The sequence below is a fragment of the Elephas maximus genome, chromosome 15, assembly GCF_024166365.1.
Source record: "Elephas maximus indicus isolate mEleMax1 chromosome 15, mEleMax1 primary haplotype, whole genome shotgun sequence".
Classification (NCBI taxonomy): Eukaryota; Metazoa; Chordata; class Mammalia; order Proboscidea; family Elephantidae; genus Elephas; species Elephas maximus.
This window is the reverse complement of record NC_064833.1, coordinates 45,408,224-45,430,744: the sequence shown is the minus strand read 5'-3', so window position 1 is coordinate 45,430,744 and position 22,521 is coordinate 45,408,224. Positions and strand designations below refer to the sequence as shown.

Sequence of the window (22,521 nt, the reverse complement as noted above, 5' to 3'; positions counted from 1 at the left end):
TTTGCTAATGAGGTCAAACTGACATTTAAAGGGCAAGGAGGAGTTAGCCAGTCAAAGGGGGTTGGGAGAGGAGATAGGTTATTCCACGCAGAGGAAATACTAATTATGGAATTTATTGAAAGTTCGCTGTGTGCAAGGCAACTTGCTAAGTACTTTTTACATGCACTTTTTTTTTTTTAGCTCATAGACTCCATGCATTAACCCTATTCTCTCCAATCTACAGATGAGGAAACCGAGGCTCAGAGAGTGGTAGAATCCCGCTCCACTGTCAAGGCTTCTTACAACACAGGAAAAGGTAGGGCTGGTATGCAAGCCTCAGTTTGTCTGTTGGCAGAGCCTTGAGCTTCCAGCCACTACTGCACAGCCTCCCCTAACTGCAGGTGGAAGCTGCTGCATTATGCCTCCTTAGAATACTGGGTTACATAACAACTGAGGTGTGACCTTCTACCTGCTTCACATTTATTACCTGAAATAATTTAGTAACATTTTCACACCTGGACATTTGATTGTGCACTCTGTCTTCTAGACTTTTTAAGGAAATGTTTGATTAAACAATTTCCAGCCTTAACCTGTATGTGAGCCCTATATTAACATTATTTTATTCCCCTTTTAAAGTTTGTAAGGTACAATTCTATTGACCATGGGAAACATCTTCCCCATCCCCAAGGTAATTCAATATTTAAAGCAAATTTTTCTTTAATTTTTTTTTTTGAAAATCTAAATAATTTTTGTATTAGTTTGCCTTCACTAAGACTGTTCTTTGACTATACATACTTCATAAAAAATGGCAAGGATTCCATCCTATTCAGAGTCAAGATAAGGTAATCAAAATTTTTGCCTCATTTCCATCTCTGTCTTCTTCTGGAGTCATTTGTCAGTAACAGAACCTTTCTTAAATTATCTAAAGAAAAATGAGGATTTTACCTTAAGGATACCAGAGTATCTCACAGATCCTAAAGGAAGAAAGTCGATCTGGGTCTCAAAGGAAGTGAAAAAAATCAGGAACCAACGTTATTCTGGAGCCACATGTCCTCTATTTCTGCTTCTTTTTGTTCACCTGCTGTATTCTTTCCATTGTAGTTCAACCTTTTGAATTTCAGCACTCAAGGACCCCTCTGAAGCTTTGGATGACTCCCAAGTCAATGCACAATAGAGCTGGACTCGAGTTCCTTGGTTCAAACGATGTGAAGAGTCTGACTGGCTACTGATTCACTAATATACTGCCTCCCCCACATCAGTTGTCCAGTCCTGGTCCACATAACTGTGAACAAGAAGGTGTGGGACCATTCGGTCTGTAGGGCTCCCCTCTAGGGCCTTGGGATAGAATGGCTCTCTAAGAATAGGGAATGGGGTTGAGGCTAACTGCCATGAAAGGAGCAGCCAACAGGGAGTTTGTGAGGCATTGGTGGTTCAGTGGTAGAATCCTCGCCTTCCGTGTGGGCAATTCCAGTCACTTTTTTTTTTTTATACCTTATGTGCAGCCACCACCTGACTGTTACTGGTAGATTGAGTTTTGCTATGATGCTGAACAGATTTCAGTGGAGTTTCCAGACTAAGACAAACTAGGAAGAAAAGCCTGGTGATCTGAAAGTAGCCAAAGAAAATCCTATGGATCCGTGTTATGTGGGGTTCCTGTGAGTTGGTGGCCAATTCCATGGCAGCTAACAATAACAACACAGAGAGTAGGAAATAAGAATAGTACCATTTTACATAAAATCAGCCAAAAATAGGTTTTCCTGCCTAATGGTATATACACAAGTACAATGCAGGTAACTTGAAGATACCTCTGTGATTCCTTCCTAAAATCATATATCCAAGTATGTCTCTTAAGAAAATATTATGTGAGGACTAGGAATAATATTAATATCACATTCAAGCAAAATTTTGCTGAAGATCATTCAAAAGTGGCTGCAGCAGTATATCGACAGGGAACTGTTAGAAATTCAGGCTGGATTCAGAAGAGGACATGGAACCAGGGACATCATGGCTGGTGCCAGATAGATCCTGGCTGAAAGCAGAGAATACCAAAAAGATGTTTACTTGTGTCTTATTGACTATGCAAAGGCATTCAACTGTGTGGATCATAACAAATTGTGGATAACGTTGAGAAGAATGAGAATTCTAGAACTCTTAATTGTGCTCATTTGGTATCTGTACATAGACCCAGAGGCAGTTGTTTCAACAGAACAAGGGAATACTATGTGGTTTAAAGTCAAGAAAGGTGTGCGTCAGGGTTGTATCCTTCCAGCATACATATTCAATTTGTATGCTGAGCAAATAATCTGAGAAGCTAGACTATATGAAAAAGAACCTGGCATCAGGATTGAAGGAAGGCTCATTAGCAACCTGCGATATGCAGATGACACAACCTTGCTTGCTGAAAGTGAAGAGGACTTGAAGTACTTACTGATGAAGATCAAAGACCACAGCCTTCAGTATGGATTACACCTCAACAGAAAGGTGAGGTGTAATCCATAAGAAAACAAAAATCCTCACAAATGGACCAATGAGTAACATCATGATAAACGGAGAAAGACTGAAGTTGTCAAGGGTTTCATTTTACTTGGACCCCCAATCAACACCCATGGAAACCGCAGTCAAGGATTGCATTGGGCAAATCTGCTGCAAAAGACCTCTTTCCAGTGTTAAAAAGCAAAGGTTTCACCTTGAAGACTAAGGTGCACCTGACCCAAGCCATGGTATTTTCAATCACATCATATGCATGCGAAAGCTGGACAATGAATAAGGAAGACGGGCATTTCTCAAGCTGAAAGAACAGACTCCTTTGAATTGTGGTACTGGAGAAGAATATTTAATATACCATGGACTTCCAAAAGAACAAACAAATCTGTCTTAGAAGAAGTACAACCAGAATAGTCCCTAGAAGCAAGGATGGTGAGACTAGGTCTTACATACTTTCTACATGTTATCAGGAGGGGTCAGTTCCTGGAGCAGGACACCACACTTGATAAAGGACAGGGTCAGCAAAAAAGAGGAAGACCCTCAGCGAGATGGACTGACACAATAGCTGCAACAAGGGGCACAAGCATAGCAATTGTGAGCATGGCGCAGGACCGGACAGTGTTTTGCTCTGTAGTACATAGGGTTGCTATGAGTCTGAACCAATTTGATGGCACCTAACAACAACAACGTAGAAAAAAAAAAGTTTTTTTTTGTTTTTGTTTTTCTTTAAGATTTTGTATCTGATTTTAAGATGAAATTAGCCATGTACCTTAGTCACAGTCTTATGACTTGAAAACAACTCTTCATTTAAGAATGTATAAAATCAGATGTGTTTCAAGAAAATTCATGTGCCTACCCAGTGAGTAAGGAGCCCTGGTGGCAGAATGGTTAAAGCTCCCAGCTGCCAACCAAAAGGTCAGCGGTTCAAACCCACCAGCCATTCCGCCAGAGAAAGATATGGCAGCCTGCTTCTGTAAAGATTTACAGCCTGGGAAACCCTATGGGGGAAGTTCTACTCTGTCCTACAGGGTCACTATGAGTCGGAATGGACTCGACAGTAATAGGTTTGGTTTTGAACTCAACGAGTTACCTGACAAGTGGCAGGCCAACCATATATGTTTGTTGAATGAATGAATGTCAAGTTTCTCCAGCCTTTCAAGGAGCCCTGGTGGTGCAGCGGTCAAAGTGCTCGACTGCTAGCCCAAAGGTCAGCAGTTTGAACCCCCAAGCCATTCCACGGGAGAAAGAGGTGTCAAATTGCTCCCATAAAGATCACAGCCTTGGAAACCCTATGGGGCAGTTTTATTCTGTCCTATAGGGTCACTACGAGCCGAAATCGACTCAAAGGCAATGCGTCTGGTTTTTCAAGAATCATACCATTCTACTTGGGAAACCTACATAAGCATTTTGATTCCTGTTTTATTCAGGGGATAATTTATATATTATACAGCTCCTTGACTTTCCTGCTATGCAAAATGTGGCATTTATTCCAAAACATTAGCACTGTATCAAATTATGAAAATAAGGGAGCCAAAACGCAAATCAGTCAAATCCCCTTGACAGAGGTAAGTGAAGAGAACAGTTCAAAGTTTGAGGCTAAAAACAGATTTTTGGATTGCCTGTAGATTTTCACCATGGCCTTGGCTCACTTGACATTTATCATTAGCATGGGTAATTAATATCTGGCTGGCTGGATTTCCTCATACTCTCAGGTTCTACCATCTTTCCAGCGAATTTAGTCAGGGTTAATGCTACCAAATGAATTTCTTGCCTATACCCCTGCTAACATTGCAGGGAGTGGCAATGGAAGATCAACTGAGAAAAATGAAGTGGCTTCTTTTCACCACTGCAGTTTCCCCTACTGACACCTTGGAACAAACCACCTGTTTTGCCCACGTCTATTTTTTATAAAGTGATATCATCAGATTCCGTGACAGGAGAGTCCAATATGTCTGCTTAGGTTTAAAAAAAAAATCAGAAAATAGCTGTCTTCAGTAGCTTCTATTTTCATTTTTCCTGATTTCTCTGTAATTCCCATTTTTTCACATTTCTGCATCTTAGTCTCTGTATTTCTGTTCATTTTTAGTATTCAGAGATTCTTCAGGTAGGGTATTTGTTCTTTTATCAATTGCTGATTTGTGAAGTGATTGGTTAAGCTATTTTGCTTGGCATGTCCATCAAATCACAGCCCTCAAACTAGATAGCCTGAAAACATGTGTTAGCAAGAGACCTTTAGGCTCTAGCCACAAATATATTAGATGTACTCTACAAAATTCTACAGAATTTTAGTTCCCACCCACTAACAAAAACAACAAAAAATAAGTCCAATTAGCAAAACAGACAAAAAGGTCTTTGTTGTCTCCAGGTTTAGACATACTCCTGACAAACACTAGCAGACATTTCCTGCCCTCGAATCCCACCCCTACTCAGCACAGATTATCATTTTTGCCACACCTGCCATTAATGCCTCTGAACACAAGTCCTTGCACAGTTATGTGCTATCTATACCAAAATCTGAGATTATATGACTCTCAAAATCGTACCTTACTTTCGATTTGTCACGCTGCATTATCATCTTAAAAACAAACAAGTCACTGGGAATCTCATAAACGCCAAGGGCCCTGGAGTATGTCATCAGGTGAACAGACAACCAGATCCCTTCAACAGATGTATCTGATTAATTCATTTTTACCATTGCCTGCCCAAGCTGAATCAGAGAGCGGTCACCTTGCTCCTTGCTAGGTGAATGCCCCAATAAAAAGCAATCGTCATGGGAACCAGTGAATGAGTGCATTTTCCCATTTTATTGGAATTCTAACTTATTTGATGGATTTCTGACTGTTGGGAATAATGGGAGTGTGGCTTTGTCTGAAGGCTGAAGAGCCAACTAGGTCCCTTTTGGGAGCAGAGGTGACATTTTATGGTTCTTTCCGTTCCTCCCACATTGCTCATCTTCCCCTGAAGCCCCCTCTCAGAAGCCTCCCCATCTTGTGAAACTCATCAACTTACGAAGAATCCATCTTAAAAATACGGCCATAGTTCACTCATTCAAAACCAAGTGGAGCTCACATTGGGCACAGGTGCGAGCTCAGTTTCTGTGGGATCAGAATTATTCAATACTACAACTTCCAGCCTTGTCTGCCCCCCACTTTTCTTTCTTCTTTGTCTACTCTCTTATTTCTACATATTACTTTTTAGTCTGCCAAAGCCTTAAATTTACTCACAGGCATGTGTAACTTGGTAATTGGCACTCAAAACTCTCTGACTTTGAGTTGTAAATCTCTAGTTCTTCACATTTCTTTCTTTGAGACTTATTATGGTGATGTGTTACAAAGACGTTGCAACACTCATTTAGGGTATATTTTACTTTAAGACTATGTTCAAAATTACTGTGGGTGGCATAAATGGCTTGTACTCGACTACTAATCAAAAGGTTGCTGGTTCAAACCCACCCAAAGGCACTGCAGGAGAAGGGTCTGGCACTCTGCATCCTAAAGGTTACAACCAAGAAAACCCTACAGAAGCCCCCATGGAGCAGTTCTACTCTGTAACACCGGGGGTTGCAGCAACCAGTTAATTTTTTTTTTTTTTTTTTTAGTATCTATGTATCTTAAAGGCTCAGAACTCTTATGTGGTAGAGGCTGAGTTTTAGAGCAAAATTTACACAAGAAATATTTATTGTGTGTCCTTTATGTGCCAGGAGTGGGAATACAGGGTGAACAACACCGAAGGGTCTCCTGTAGTGGCATTCTAGAAACATAATGGTTCTATATTTCCTTTTCTCCATAAATCACAGAGAAAGATAGTGGTAGCAACTGGAAGGGAATATACATCTGCCAAGTTGCATAGGAGACCACAGACATTGAACTGAAAGGAAAAAAAATAACTTCACAACAAAATATTTCATATCAGTTGCTTCCATTCAGGAAATACACGCTCATTATTTTCTTCAAACTAGAAATTACTTTATCCCTCTTCTCTTTGAAGTTCTCTTATATCTGTTATTATTCAAGGTCTCTATCCAATTTCTCATCAAACTGCCCTATTTGTAGCTTCCAAACGTTGACATCTCTGTGCTGAAACGGAGCCTATAAAATGCCTTAGGGCTTAAACTGTGTGAGGTAGAAGTGGTATTTAAGCACTTAATGAAATTATGAGCTTTGAAATGGTTGCATTTTGGGTTTATAGGAGCCTTCTTCCACTTCTTTTTTTTTTGGGGGGGTGCCGCTGGGGGGTAAAGGGGTGGTGAGGATGGGGGTGTGGATGTAGGGGACGGGTTGTGAGTGGCTGGGGCTGGAGTAGGTGGGAAATACTCAATGCACATTTATTTTCTTCTCTTTTAAAATAGAATTTTAATGAATTCGCGATTTATGAACACTTAACATTGCCTGGAGGCATCTGTGAACTTTTTTTTTTTTTTAACTCTTAAAGCGGTTTTCTTTCTACTGGTCTAATTCTCGCAGGCAGGCGGAAAGTTAAATATGCCTCTCATTTCTTTCATCGATCTTTCTAAAGAAAGACAGAAGTGAAGAAAAAGAAAAATAGAGAAGAAAAGAGCGTTGAGGTAGAAAGAGGAAAAGCGGAGATAAGGGGAAAGAGGGAGCCCTGGTTTGTGGAGGAACAGACCTTCAGCAGGCACAGCGCAGAGCCGCCGGCGCCTACTGGTCCTCGGAGCTGCCAATCGGAACGTAATCCTGTAGGAATTTCTCCCGGGTTTAACTGGGAGTCACACTGCCGTCTTCTCTCACCCAGACGCCCGGAGGAGCCCGGAGAAGCAGGCTCGGGAGGGAGGGAGGCAGGGGGAGCGAAAGAGGAGGAGGAGGAGGAGGAGGACCCGGGAAGGGAGGCGGCGGCGGCGCGAGGAGGAGGGGCACAGCCGCGGAGCCACTAGCCAGGGTCGGACGCGCATCTCTCCAGATACTCCGGGAGCTCCGGCCGGGCAGACAGGGCGCCCCAACCGCTCTGCCCCCAAACTTCAGCTCCATCCGTATTTCAAGCCATCGAATCTATTCCTTGAAATCAGAAACTAAACCGCGATCCGAGGAAGGAGTCCGCGGAGGAATAAAACAACAGCAGAGAAAGGGCTACAAATACCAATCTCCCTAGAGCCACAACTCCGCGTCAGAACTCTAGAAACCAACAAGTGAGAAGGCGCCGCGTTCCGGGGCGCAGCCGCGGGCGGCAGGATCAGGCGCAGGAGGAGGAAGCGAGCGCCCTCGAGCCTCGAGCCCCAAGACCTCGCCGCGCTCGTTGCGGCTGCTGGGCTCCGGATCCTTGTGCGCGTTCTGCGCCGATCACCGGGCAGGAGCCTTCATTTCACCCTGGTTGCAAGCGGCGGCTGTGAGCAGCTGGTCCCCGGGGAATATGCGGCGCGCGTGGATCCTGCTCACCTTGGGCTTGGTGGCCTGCGTGTCGGCGGAATCGGTGAGTGGGCCAGGCGGGGGACGAGCGCGGCGTTCAAGGTGCTCGGGGCCTCAAGGAGAGCCCGCGGCGTCCCCGGGGAATCGGGACGCGCCACCTGGGGGATCCCACCCCTAGACGCCGCGCTCGGTCTTCGGGGAACTGCTGGAACAAATGCGCTCGCTCCTGCACTGCTTTCCTCCTTTCCCTTGCCTCGGAAAAGCTTCGCTCGCTTGCACTGCCCTGAGGTCCCCGGGAATGGGGGGGCGGAAGTCTCAGTTTTGTCCAGTTGTGGAGGCCCCAGAAGTCATTCCCAGCTTCTTTGGCCTCGGGGGTGGGGGTCTTGCTGCGTGGCCCGAGAAGGACCGAGGCGGAGGAGACTGGAGTTCGAGTAGGGCCCGCGAGGAAACGGGTTCGCTTCTCGCTCTCCCCGAGACCTAGGGAAGAGCTGGAAACTTTGGGGTTCCTTCCTCCGCACCCCCAGTCAGCTTGCCTGCTCTACTGAGTGCAGGTTCTCGGGAAATGGGGCCCAGATTGAAGAAACCCTCAAGTGCCCGGAGAGGAAAGTTTGCAAAAGTTCTTTTGTTTGATTTTCCCTCTGTCTGGGGTGAAGTAGCCGACACTACGTGGACACGCTGCCCTCGGAGGCGCAGTCCGCGGTCCTGCTGCGGGACGCTGGGTTGGGGGTGGTGGTGGTGCGCGTAACGCGCCGGAAAATGCCGGGGCGCTCGCGTCTGCAATCCGAGTCCTGTGGAGACCACCTCCCCCTTTGAGGGGCGGAGGGCGGTTCGCTGTGCCTTAGGGGCTGGAGGACATTTTAATACAAATTGCCTTGGAGTGTCGAATGATGAAAGGAGGCGGGGTGCGTGTGAAACTTTGCTTGGCCTTCTGGTCTTCTGTCGTTCGCGAAGGGCCACGCTGACTCTCTTGGGCCATGGAGGGGGCGCTTCCCGCACCCGGAGAGGTCTTCTCGGGCCGGGGCCCGGTGCGGGCATCGAGCCTTCCTATCAGGCTCCGGCAGTGGGAACTTGATTTCTCCTCGGTTCGAGTAGCGTTTCTGGAGCTGGATCTTGTTTCCCTACGTCGCCCAATAAGCGCTCCCTAAAGGGAACTGCCTTCTTGTTGTCCCATCGTCGGTGGTGGCCCCTACCTGGGATGCCGACCTGAGTTTGGCCAAGCGGAAGCCCCAGCGCCCCAGTTGCTCCTGTAGCCTCAGTGCCGCCCGGGGTCTCGGTTAGGGAGTGCTGCTGTTACGGTCTCTTCTAGTTGCCCATGTCCTTTCTCTTTGCCCATTTCTAGTTAACTGAACTCTCTCTCTCTAGAAAAATTACATCACCATGAGGTGGTTTTGTGAGCTTTTCACCGTCTTCCCCGTTTTTGAGCAGAGGCAATGTAGGCTTGGGAAACCTCTTAGCAGCAGATGGGCGTTTTTGATGAGCGTTGGGACCTCTGTGTGTGCTAGCAGGTCCTCAAACGTTACCGGGGTTGGAGAGCACGTAAAATTGTAAACTGTACAGAACAGATGAGTATTTGGGTGTTCAGGCTGTGAACTAGAGCTCTGAGCCTTATCAGTATTTCTCTTTAGCAAACGATGGTTTAACTCGCCCAGCGAATTATGAACTTTGGCATGTTGTACATAAAAAGTGAGGGATTGCACATCTTGTTGCCAAACAGGGCAGAGGGAGAGCATCATCTGAAGGTGTCAAGAGAAGTCTGCCTAAAAAGCCGTGCTGGGCTGAGGACCTTGCCGCTGAGTCCTGTTCAGTGAGGTTTTGGGAGTTTGTTAGGAAATGTTACTGTTAGGGGATTCTAAAGAAACAATGTCTCTGTCGTGTGTTACCCTGGGTTTTTGTATAAATCAACATTTCTCCTTCAGGAACCTTTTTGGCTGAATTGTATCTGTCCAACTCCCTGGTGACAGCTTTCCTCTGAAATCTATGTCTTTGGTGTTTTCATATTTATTAATATGTTCTATTTATTCAAATCAAAATTGGATGCTGTCGGAGTGAGCTGCTTCATTGTGATGGACTCTGTTTACAGTAATTGGGATAACATCCAAGAGGGTGATTAGAGACTTAAAATGTCAATTTTGGGATTCTAGCAGAGTCTTTGTTGGGAAATGAGTTGGTCTTACAGAAGCTGTTTCAAAGCCCAGGTTGTCTAATAGTCTATTTAAATTATTCTTCAGTCCATAATTGTTTCATGTATGTAGACATAAATATAAACAGAGTTGAAACTCTTCACTAAAAAAAATTTAGCCATATAGCACATTATTTTGAGCACCTTGCATTTTAATTTGAAAACTGCAGCTATTTCCTGGTATCTAGCAGTAGTGATCAGCAGAGCTTAAAACCTCTTTAAAAGGAAGAAAGGAAAAAAAAAGTCTGCAGTTAGTGAAGTCTTGAGTTTTATACCTCGTTGGGGGCGGGGAGGAGGGAAGATTCCCAGGAACTAAGTGTCAAGCGGTCTGTGAAAAGGACCTGGTGGCCCTTCCTTTACGGATGCTAGGGGAAGAGCTGTGAGGGCTTTGTCAGGGAAAGCCTATTCGTGGTGATGCATTCATAGTTTCCACCGGCAGCTAGGACTTTCACTGCTGGAACATGGTGTAAGGGAAAAGATGGACTGAGTGTGGCGGTAGTGATATGCTGCTGTTTCTCTACCCACTTTTTTTATATGACTGTTTATCTTTAGAAATAATATATTGCAGACTGCTATAAACACGCAATTTGCACTGGAAATATGTTTAAGAAAAGGAAATGTTTTGAACTAGTGGAATTTTATACACATGTTTGGATGTCTGTAAATTAAAAGAAACTGTGAAGGCATTTGGACCCATGCATTACCTCTCAGTGTATTGTGAAGTGCAGGCTTTGAAAAGTTTGCATTAGAAGGAAAAATAAAATTGTCATCATGCATCCTTTGGCAGTTCTTTAAAAGATAAATATTTTGGCTGTTAGAGAAGAGCAAAACAGTTTACTTTTCCTAGGGATTTTATGCAAACAAGGGCTCTTCCTCTGTCAAATGGATATTAGCAGGAGGTAGCTGTCATTTAAGAAGGAAGGAAAGCTCTCCTAAGGTCAAGTTTGCAGAAGGTGGGTGTCCAAGAGGGAATTTGAGCATGCTCCCAACTCCCACTTCTGGGACCTAGTACAGCAGTTTTGAAGGTGCTTACCATTCAAATGGCAGCCTGCCAGGGACTGTATAACATGATCACTCAAATGGCACCTTGGATAATCATTAGTTTGGGAGGGATTTCAGAAGATGTTTTAGTTTTTCCCAGGGTGGAACTACTTTTAAACTTTATACAAAACCAGATTGTGTGTGTGCCTGTGTTCATGTGCGTGGTTTTATCTCACTTAACTATTTGAAAGCATGACAAGTCTCATATAAATTATCAACTCTCCAGGAGCCCCCAGTGTCCCGACTGGCCAGTTGGAGGTGGAGTGTCTTCAGGTTGGCAAGGCCCCTGAGGCTGACTCAGCCACACAGAGACCAACCAGCTCTGTCCTTAAGGTTTATAGGGAGTCCAGTCAAACCACTGTGCCACTGGCATGTCTGCTGGCAATGGTCCAGTAGGTCCGGTGAGAAATGTCATCTGAGTTTAGAGCCTCAGTGGATTTTCGCTCCTTCATTGCTAAAGATCAAACTAAAAAATCTCACCCATCCTTCTTTCCAAGTAAGAAGACCTGCTACTCATGCTACTGTCAACAGTATGTTCCAGTGTCTCAAAATCACCTAATTCTTCCACAGACTAGAAGCCAAAATAAAGTTTTAGAGAAAAGCAAAAAGTAATGGAGAAGAGCCTTCTCTGAAAATAAGATATTATTATGTTGCTTTTTTGGTCAGCTGTGCCAGCAGTGTCATCTTAATGCTAGTCCTTTGACCTTGAATCTTGAAATCCTTGACTCATTCCTCTTTGTTGACTTCCAACACCTCCTAGGTGCTTGGGATCTACCAGTTGCCCTAGAGTTGATTCTGACTCACGGCAACCCCGTGTGTGTCAGAGTAGAGCTGTGCTCCATATGGTTTTCAGTGGCTGTGACATATCAGAAGTAGATCACCAGGCGTTTTTTCCAAAGTGCCTCTGGTTGGATCTGAACTGCCAACCTTTCGGTTAGTAGCTGAGCATGTAACCATTTGCACCACCCAAGGACTCCTACTCAGGACCTAGCAGTGAGCAAATCAGGCAAACTCCCTGCCTTCTTGGCGTTTACGTTCTAGTGATCCAGATAGTATTCCCTGCAGATTTCCATTTTTTAGCTTTGCTAGCTCATGCCTGTGTTATGTCAGCAGCCTTGTAGTTGCCTTTCCTGGGCCGAGATGCCTGCCTGCTGTTTGGTTTATGCTCTGCCACTTTGATCATGTTCCCCATGGTCCAGAAACTTTGTGCTTCCTTGTTATCATGCTGTGGAGTGTACATACATGTATCTGCCAGATTTATAAGATAGTCTGTGACAGGGCTCCTTCCTAGTTATCATCTACCAGTTGATGTTGAGTTGACTTCGACTCATGGCAACCACATGTGTGTCAGTATAGAATTGTGCTCCGTAAGATTTTTAGTGGCCGATATTTGGAAATAGATGGCAAGGTCTTTCCTCTGAGGTGCTTCTGGGTGGTCTTGAGCCTCCAGCTTTTTGGTTAGCAGTGGAGCACATAACCATTTGCACCACCCAGGGCCTCCCCTTTCCTAGTCATCCCCACTTTATTAGCCACCTCGTCAGTATTTCTACTTTTAAATTCTGTTGATATAAGTCCAAGCTCTGGTTAGCTTTTCATGACTGATCCAGCCCTTGTTTTTATCCTTCTGTAAATAGTAAGGTGTCCTGATGACCAGAGTCACCTGGGAAGCATATAAAAATAAGGATTTCAGGGCTTCATCCCAGACCTATTCAATCAGAAGCCTGGAAGTGGAGATGGGGAATCTGTGTTTTTAAAAATCATCTCAGATGATTTCAGTGAACCAGCCATATTTGGGAACCATAGGTCTAGATACACTTTAACCCTTAATTACATGCTATTTTGTGTTACAACGAAAGCTCTCAGCAGTAGGTGTGTGACCCTGGGGACCAAGGGTAGAGCATAGAGAGCTTGGGTGGTAGACAAATCTGGGTTCAATGCTGGAACTTTGCCACTTAATGTCAGACCATAAACAAGGTACTGAAATGCTGAGTCATTTAAAAAGTGTGTGTGTGTGTGTGTGTGTGTGTAAAATGGACCTAAGAATACCATTATAACATGACTATTGTGAGGATAAAATGAGGGGATGGTGCTTGAGGCACAGAAGGCGTTGTTTCCCTTCAGCCCGTGCCTTTTCTTTTTGTTGGCCTCTGTTTTCTTGGCTATGAAATGAGGAACTAGGTAAATGGTTCTGTAAGGATAAATTGCTCTTGAAGTCTTCGGAGCCCTGGGGGACACAACAGTTAAGTGCTCAGCTCCATACCGAAAGGTTGGTGGTTCAAACCCACCCAGTGGCCCTGCCGAGAAAGACTTGGTGATCTGCTCCTGTGAACATTATAGCCCAGAAAACCCTGTGGGGCAGTTCCACTCCGTCACATGGGGTTGCTATGTCGAAAATCAGCGCCTAACAACAACAACTCCTGTTTCGCCTCTGGCATTTTAGAAAGCTGAATCTTTTCTCCCATGCCTATCTGAGGGGAGGGAGGGGTGTGTTTTCACACTTTCAACACCGCACAGTGCTGAGCCCACTGGAGCTTGGTAAACACTTATTGATGCTTGGTATTAAGTGCAGGTGCCCTTGGGCCAGGACAATCTAGAGCCTAGGGTAGATCAGTACTCAAGCTGAAGCTCGGTTTTGCACCGGCCACTGGAGGCAGTGTGGTACTGGGTCAACTGAATACAAGAGACCAGAGTGAATCTGGGCTAGTTTGTCAGCTTTGACTTTTCTAGACAAGACATTGATGTAAAGTCCCGGCACGATGTTAGTGTACATTAAGGTTGCCTACTGTTCCCCTTTGGCTGGATTGAAATCCCAACACCCTGGATGGTCTGTTGAATACTCTCAGGCTGCTGGTCATCTGGAATGAGGAGGCAGGGTTGGTGAATGAATGTTAGGGGAGATGGAGAGAAAAGAAGTATTTTTGTTAAAAGATAAAAATGCATGAAATTTCCTCCTTTTGGCAATTTGAGCTTCGGTTCTTACTATTAAGAATCTCAGTTGCATTTTGACAAGTCTGTTTTTAAGACAGCTTTAGCTTTTGCAAGAGGGCTCGAGGGTGGCTCTGCCGCTGAATAAGAAAGGACACTATTGAAATAGAATGGTGAGTGTCGGTTTTTTTCAGGTATCTCAAGGAATTGTTAGGACAGGGAAAGGGAGAGAAGACTTGAAGTCTGGAGATTTCCCACTTGAATTTTTTTTTTTAAATTGTGCTTTAGGTAAAAGTTTACAGCTCAAGTTAGTTTCTCCTGCACAAATTTATACACACATTGTTATGTGACCTAGCTGCTATCCCTATAATGTGAATGTATGTTCCTCCTTTCCATCCCGGATTTCCCGTGTCCGTTCAACCAGCTCCTGTCCCCTTTCTGCCTTTTCATCTCGCCTCTGGGCAGGAGCTGCCCATTTAGTCTCGTGAATCTACTTGAACTAAGAAGCACACTCTTCATGAGTATCATTTTATATGTTATAGTCCGGTCTATTCTTTGTCTGAAGGGTTGGCTTCAGTAATGGCTCCCACTTGAATTTCACATCAGCAGAGCAAAGCTATCTAGTATGTGATGGCCAAGATAGGTTTTTGCTTTTTTTACCTTTGATGTTGAATCTGACTTATGAAAAATGTTGCAAAGGTGCAGTAAATGTGCCCTTTACAAAGCATTTTGATGTTTATTTTCCTATGATTATACAGGTGTATTAAATATAAAAAGTACTGATAATTTATGGAGCATGGAATTGTAGTAGAGAGTATTTCTTTATATAACTTAGTTTTATGGTAAGAGTGACACGTGGAACAAGACATCCAATTATTAAAGGAAAAATGTTTTTTTAAGTTCTTACCCCAAAAAGGGAAATAGTTAAATATGTGTTTTTGTATAATTTGTTATTAGATATAAAAAATATATATATAAAAAATGTTTAAATACCTGTAAATATATTTTTATAGGAGGTATAAATATGTTAATATTTAAAATACATAAATACAGGAAATGATATAAATATATTAATTGTATTAAAATGAATATTAAATATAAATTTAGTACCATATTAAATATATTAAAATACAACATTTTGGGTTGGGGCAAAAGTGAGACTTGGCACACATATCATTAACTATCTTAATCCCCGTGGGACTTCAGTTTCTCCATCTATAAAATAATGGAGTTTAGAGGAAATTTCTGTCTTTAGTATTTATTTTGTTTGTGCTTCAAGGTGTGACTGAAGAAAATTTAAGATTAGCCTAATTAATCAGTTATTATTAAGCTCCTCTGAAATGTTTCTTATTTTATTATTGAAGCAAGGACCTCATTCGCATTATAGAAAGGTAAGTCATTTCTGATAGCTGTTGGTAACCGTTTAACTTCCACTGAGTGTTAGGATTATATACATTACTCTGAATATTCAGGATCTTAATGTCTGATGTTTTTTCACACATTTTCTAATATAAGCTGGTGTAGCATCAAGACCAGTCGATATGGTGGAATCTACCTTCATTTTAGGTGGAAGACAACATGACCTTTTGATATAATTTAGGCAGCTTTTTAAGGCATGTATCACTGAACCATCTCCTGCTCCTCATTTGGTTTCTGGCCTGGACCTGCATTCCAGAGAAGAGCCTGTAACTGGTGCATTTCATTTGGTTCTACCCATAGGATTGACAGTCTAAGTGCTGTGGAGAATGTAAATGAGCAGGCAGTATAGTAGAGTGGTCCTTAGCACGGGCTGTGGAGTTAAGACTGCCTAGGTTTGAGTCCACTTACCAACTGTATAACCTTGGGCAAGTTTCCTAACCTCTCTGTGCTTAGTTTTCTTATTTGTAAAATGGGGGATCCTAAAATAGATTCTTAGGATGATGTGAGACAAAATAGGCAAGAGCATTTAGCACAGTGGCATGTCCATGTCCTATGTCAAATGTTAGTCTTTGTTATTCTAATTCCTAGTTTCCTGCCTCCCTAAAGCACCATAGTGGGGACTTGGCACATGACATGGGCTCACCTGAGAAGCTCCAGACCAGAGAATGTCCTAGCACATACATGGTAACATCTGTCTTTTCATAGCTGTGCTCCCTGCCTTGTCTTGGGGATATGGTTTTGGTCAGCTTTTCCTCTAAATGTGGGTGATGTGAGAGATTGTTTCCGGCTGGGGAAAAGTTCCTTCCAGGGACTGGATGAATCCATAAGCGGCAAGATGTAGAAAGCCCATCTTGTCTAGCATATTACCTCGAGGAATCTACCCAAAGGAAATAATCATAGCCAGGTAAATATTTTTCACAAATGTATTTATTGAAGCCTTATGTGTAACAATTGAAAAATGGAAACAACCAGAATATACAGTAATAGAGGAGTGGTTAAATAAAAGTAATTCATACGTTAATAATCATACAGCTGTTGAAATGTATTTGAAGGATATCTATAACTTGGAAAATGTTTATAATGGACAAAAAGCAGGATATAGAACTATAGTAAGATCTTGGTTATATAAAATACATTTTTGTGTGTGTGCGTTTACACATAGACACAGAGAGAGAGAAAAACCCACTGCCATCAAGTCGGTTCTGACTCACAGCGACCCTATAGGTCAGAGTAGAACTGTCCCATAGAGTTTCCAAGGAGCACCTGGCGGATTTGAACTGCCGACCTCTTGGTTAGCAGCCGTAGCACTTAACCACTACGCCACCAGGTTTCCAGAGACTTGAGGAAAATTATAAATGAAAGCCGCGATTATTTCTGATTTGTAAGGTTCTGAATGATTCTCATTGCCTTCTTAGCACTTTTTTATATTAAGTTTTCAACAATGAACATAACTTTTTGGGATTACGAATGTGTTGATTAGAAAATAAATGAATTAAACTTTTAATTATAGATGTTAGAAGAAGAGTGAAATAAATTCAAAGAAAATAGAAGAAACTTAGCATAAGTGTATGTTAATGAAATAGAAAACTAGAGTGTCTGTCCAGAACTGATGATCATAAAAACCAAATCTGATCTTTTGAAAAGATGAATAAAATAGATGAATCTTTAGCTAGTATAATCATAAAAAAGCAGTTGCAAATAAGCTACATTAAAAATAATGGAAGTAATTAAGTTGCAGAGGAGATTAAAAATTATGATAATATATACTGCTTTGTGTCAGCACATTTTAAATCAAGTTGAAATGGATTTTTTTTTTTTTTTTTTTTAGGAAAAATATAAATTACCAAACTGGCTCAAGAAGTAAAAAAATCTGAGTAGGAATGACCAGAAAAAACAATGAAAAAGGAGTCAAGAGATTTATGCTTAAAAATGGCACTGGATTCATAAAAGAAAAAATTGATAAATTGGGTCACATCAAAATTTTAAATTTTAATGAGATCCAGTTTATTGATACCAGAGAGTGAAAAGTTACGGATTGGGAGAACATACTCACAAACCACATGTCTGACAATATTTAGAATATATGAAGAACTCTCAAAATGCAACAGAAAACAAACGGTCCAATTAGGAAATGGGCAAAAGACATGAAGAGAGATTTCACTGAACGGGATCTACAGATGGTAAATAAGCACATGAAAAGATGTTCAGCATCATTAGCCATCAGGGAAATGCTAATTAAAACTACAATGAGATAGCATTATATACCTATCAGAATAGCTAAAATAGTGACACCAGCAGCTTCGTGTTGCTGGTGAGAGTGTGGAGAAATTGGATCACTGATGGGGAGGTAGACTGGTACAGTTACTCTGGTAAACTGTTGGATACTTTTTTTATAAAACTAAACACGCAGTTACCATATGACTTAGCAATTACAGATTTTTTGGGCACTTATCCCAGAGAAATGAAAACATGTTCACAAAAACCTGTACACTAAAATTCATAGCTTTATTCATAATAGCTCAAACGGGATACAGCTTGGATGCCCTTCAGGGGGTGAACGGTTAAACAAACTCTGGTATAACCGTACCATGGAATACTGCTCCACAAGAAAAAGGAAGGCATAGTTGACACAATAACCAGGGAATTACACTGAGTGAAAAAAGCCAATCTCAAAAGGTTGCCTACTGTATGAGTCCATTTATATAACATTCTTGAAATGATAAAAGTATGGAAATGGAGAACAGATTAGTAGTTACCGGGGATTAGGGGATGGGTGGTGGGGGAATGACAATAGGGATGTGGACGTGGTTATTAAAGGGCAACAGGAGGGAGCCTTGTGATTGAATGATTCTGTATCTTGACTGTGGTGGTTGATACACAAACCTTAACATATGATAAAATTGTATAGAACTAAGTGTACATACTATATATATGTATGCATGTGTACACACACACACACACATGCACACACACAGATGAGTACAAGTAAAACTGAGGAGTTCTGAATAAGATGGGTGGGTTGTACCAACGTCAATATCTTGGTGTAGTGGTAGGGTAGTATAGTTTTACAAAGTGTTACCATTAGGGGAAACTGGGTAAAGGACAATAAGAGGTCTTGTTAGTGTTTCTTATAATTGCATGTGAATCTACATTTATCTCAATAAAAAAATGGCACCAGGCCCAGATGGTTTACAAGTAAATTTTGCTAATCCTTCAAAGAACAGATAGTTGTTGCTCTAGAGCTTAGAGAACAATATAAGACTGTCCATTTCATTTTATGAGGTTAGCACTACTCTTTGTCAAACCTAGAGAAAGAGAGCACCTAAAAACAAATCTATAGGCCAGTATCACTTACGATCTTACGTGCCTAAATTTTAAAGAGAATACTGTCAAACTGAGTAAAGCAGCTTATTAGAAGTATAACGGTGAGCACAAGTAGGGTTGATGGAAGGAATGCTTCAACATCAGAAAAGCAGTGCATTTATTAATAGTTTAAGGGAGATAACAATATGATCATCTCAACAGAGGCAGAGAAAGCATTTGATAAAAGTATATACAAATACCAAGATAAAGGTCCTTAAATTCTGGTTAACTGAAGGTTTACTATATTAAGGTTACTACATCTGTGCTAAGGGCTCAATTCACTTGATGTGTTTAGGAACCAAAAGGCTAGTGTTTACTGAGTTGTTAGGCAACAGTCTCCAGTTACATGGGTAACAGGTGTGTGGCAGTGCAATAAAGTATGGGTCGTAGCATATATAGATTGTAATTCATATGGAGATGTGGTTCTGGCGTTGCCAATGTTCAGTTGTATGCTATCCCAAATTAAGTTACTGTAAGGAGATGATCTTGAATGTTTTGGAATCAGATAAATAGAGGTTTAGTTTCTGGTATTACTACTTTAAAAGCCCTGAGACCTTGGAGAAGCTTCTTATCATCTCTGAGCCTGTTTTTTCAATGTAAAATTCGGGATTATGATTTTTTCTTTTTGGTTATTTCAAAGATTAGCCTCAATAATGACTGAAAACTTCTGAAAAAAATTGACCCATAGTAGTATTTAGCCACATTTGTTTGTGTTTCCTTTCAGCTTTAGGTTTTGTGATTCTGGGATATATTATGTGTGTGTATGCATACGTTTCTTGTTTCTCACTTGCATTCTTATCCTTAACACCAAGGGACATATGTTTTCATACATACAAAAGATGACCAGTTTATTTTTTACCAGGCAGGGGTGATGCTGAATTACACTTTTTCTTTCCCCCGTCCTCCACGTCTCCTGAATAAACACTCAACTAAAGCTCAGAATAGACTTGCTTAATTTGGAAATTAAGTTAAGAATTAAAAATCTATGGTAGTGCTTGGGATTGTAATTTTAAAATGCTTAAAGAACGCCAGCATTGAAACCTTAAATTGTAAACACTGCCAACTGTTAAGTTTACTAACGAATTAAAACCTTAACTTGATTTATGCTCCCACTTCTGAATTTATTTAGGTATTAGAATGATAAGTATTTTGATTTGATTATATTTTGTAATTGTCCTGATTAGATATTGAATTAAGTTTTACATTTGGTAAGTCAGTCAGATAACATATATTGCTACGTGTCTACCAAGGAGAAAGTTCTTTGCTGGTCTTGAAAGTTAAAGAGAAATTATGACATGATGCCTGCCTTCAAGCAACTATTACCTTTAGACTACTTAGGGTAATTGAAGATGATTTGGGCATGTATTTAACATATGCATTAAATGAAAAGTAAACATCACCTTGTTTTTGTCTCAATCTGGTCAGATATTTCTAGCAATCAGAACGGCCAAAGAACTAAAATTAAGAAGGATAAGAAGAGCCCCTTGTGGGACCATGGTCTTGGGGAATATCTAGCTCAATTAGCATAACATAGTTTATAAAGAAAATGTTCTACATTCTGCTTTGGTGAGTAGCGTATGGGGTCTTAAAACCCTGTGAGCCTCGGCCATCCAGGATACTCCACTGATCTCACCCCTTTGAGAGCAAGGAATAAAGAAGAAAACTAAAGATATAAGGGGCAGATTAGACCAGAGGACTAATGGACCACATCTACCATGGCTTCCACCAGACTAAGTCCAGTATAACTAGATGGTGCCCTTCTACCACTACTGACTGCTCTGACAAGGATCACAATAGAGGGTCCCGGACAGAGCTGGAGAAAAATATAGAACAAAATTCTAACTCAAAAAGAAAGACCAGGCTTGCTGGCCTGACAGAGGTTGGAGAAACCCTGAGAGTATGACCCCCAGACACCCTTTCAGCTCAGTAATGAGGTCACTCCTGAGGTTCACCCTTCAGCCAAGATTGAACAGGCCCATGGAACAAAACAAGACTAAAGGGGCGCACCAGCCCTGGGGCCAGGGGCTGGAAGGCAGGAGAGACCAGGAATGCTGGTAATAGGGAACGCAGGTTTGAGAAGAGAGAGTGTTGACACGTCATGGGGTTGTTAACCAATGTCATAGAACAATGTGTGTACTGACTGTTTGTTGAGAAACTAATTTGTTCTGTAAACTTTCATCTAAGGTACAATAAAAAAAAAAGAAAAGAAGAGCCCCTAATGGAAGAGAAGTCCACTGCTTTCCTGGAAAAAAAAAAAAAAGCAAAAATAAATCAAACAAAAACCTTCCACAAAGTGTCACAGTGTGTTGGTAGAAAATCAGAATTCTGTTGATGATTGTAGGACACTTGGTTTTCTTATTTTCTCCTCTGTCCCACCTACCCTGCAAAGGACAAACTTCTGAATAGTAAGATGTACGAAAGACACAATCAGTGAGAAATGGTGTAAGATCTGAATAATCAGTCAATGTTTATACTAGGGGGGAAAGAAACCTTACATTTCATCCAGCCTAATTCTCCATACTCCAATGATTTGCATTTAAGCTTTGGACTCTTAAAGGTAAGACTGGAGCTTACATGATGTGTTCAGTTAAGATCAAATAGCTCATGAATGAAAGGAGTACGAAAGCACTGGGATGATTCTCATTGTGTTCTTTTAGATTCTGCTTCTGCAGTCGGTATGTAAAATTGGATTTTTGAGCTGGAATTGACTTTAAAAAAGGAAACGCATCTACAGAGACAAAGTGATTTGTCCAAGATCACATAGCTAATTAGTGGCAGAATAAATAACTTGAGTCTAGGCCATCTCGTTTATTAGTAGTTTTTTCTTCCCATGAAACATTGCCTTTCTGGCTCCTTCTCCCTCATTCCCCATATCAGTGATTAGCACTGAGTACACTGACTTCTTGTACGTGTTTGTTGAATAAATGAAATAATAAATGGAATATACTTTATGTGTTACACACTGTGTCGTGTGATTAATGGAATGTATGTTTGTGCAAAATGAATAAGGTGATGTTTAAATAATGCCTCAGTTTCCATCAAAAACTATGCTCAAGGTATTCTTTTACTTGTGAACCGTCTGGCTAATTACGGAAGGAAAGCTGAGAGCACTGGGATTTGGAAGACCCAGAGAGATCAGGGACTGATATGAAGTTGATTTGTAAATTTTAGAAGGTCACTGGGAGGCATAAACTTTGCACTTGTCTACTAACCTGAAGGTTGGTGGTTCAAACTCACCTAACAGTGCCATGGAAGAAAGGTCTGGTGACCTGCTTCCATAAAGACTACAGCTGAGAAAACTCTGTGGAGCAGTTCTACTCTGTAACACATGTAGGCACCATGAGCCTGAATCTACTCAACAGCAATGAGTATAAATCTAAGGAAGATTTTGGCGATTTGTAGGCAGAAAAGGAGATAAAAGCTTCCAGGAGATAAGAATCTGGACCTAGACACAAAACCTGCCAAAGAACTACAACTGGGACTGGGGTCATGATACTACACTCTTGAAAGAGATCAGTAAAAGTGTTTAAATGTATCATGCTTTTTAATATATCCTGATGGATGCAGCCCTGAATAATGAAGTATCAGATCCTTTATTTGCATTGCTTGACGCACAACTCTGGCCCACTGATACTCTGATTTCTTTACCAAAGTTTAACATATTGCTTTGATGGATTTGCTCCACGAATACCAATCTGGTAATGGAAGAGCTAAGGGGTAGAATTGATGGGAACCTTAAAATCTCAGCTGTGCTGATTTCTGGCTGTGTGA

The 22,521-nt window shown here is 41.7% G+C and overlaps 1 protein-coding gene across 1 annotated transcript in view; it reads left to right on the top strand.

Moving 5' to 3' along the window:
- The first annotated feature begins 7,305 nt into the window (after positions 1-7,305).
- The window catches only part of SDC2 (syndecan 2), a 137,013-nt gene continuing 121,797 nt past the window's right edge, over positions 7,306-22,521 (top strand). Inside the window, exon 1 of the mRNA XM_049854573.1 lies at positions 7,306-7,887. Coding sequence (XP_049710530.1) covers positions 7,828-7,887 — 60 coding nt within the window. The 5' untranslated portion in view covers positions 7,306-7,827. The remainder of the gene's footprint in view (positions 7,888-22,521) is intronic.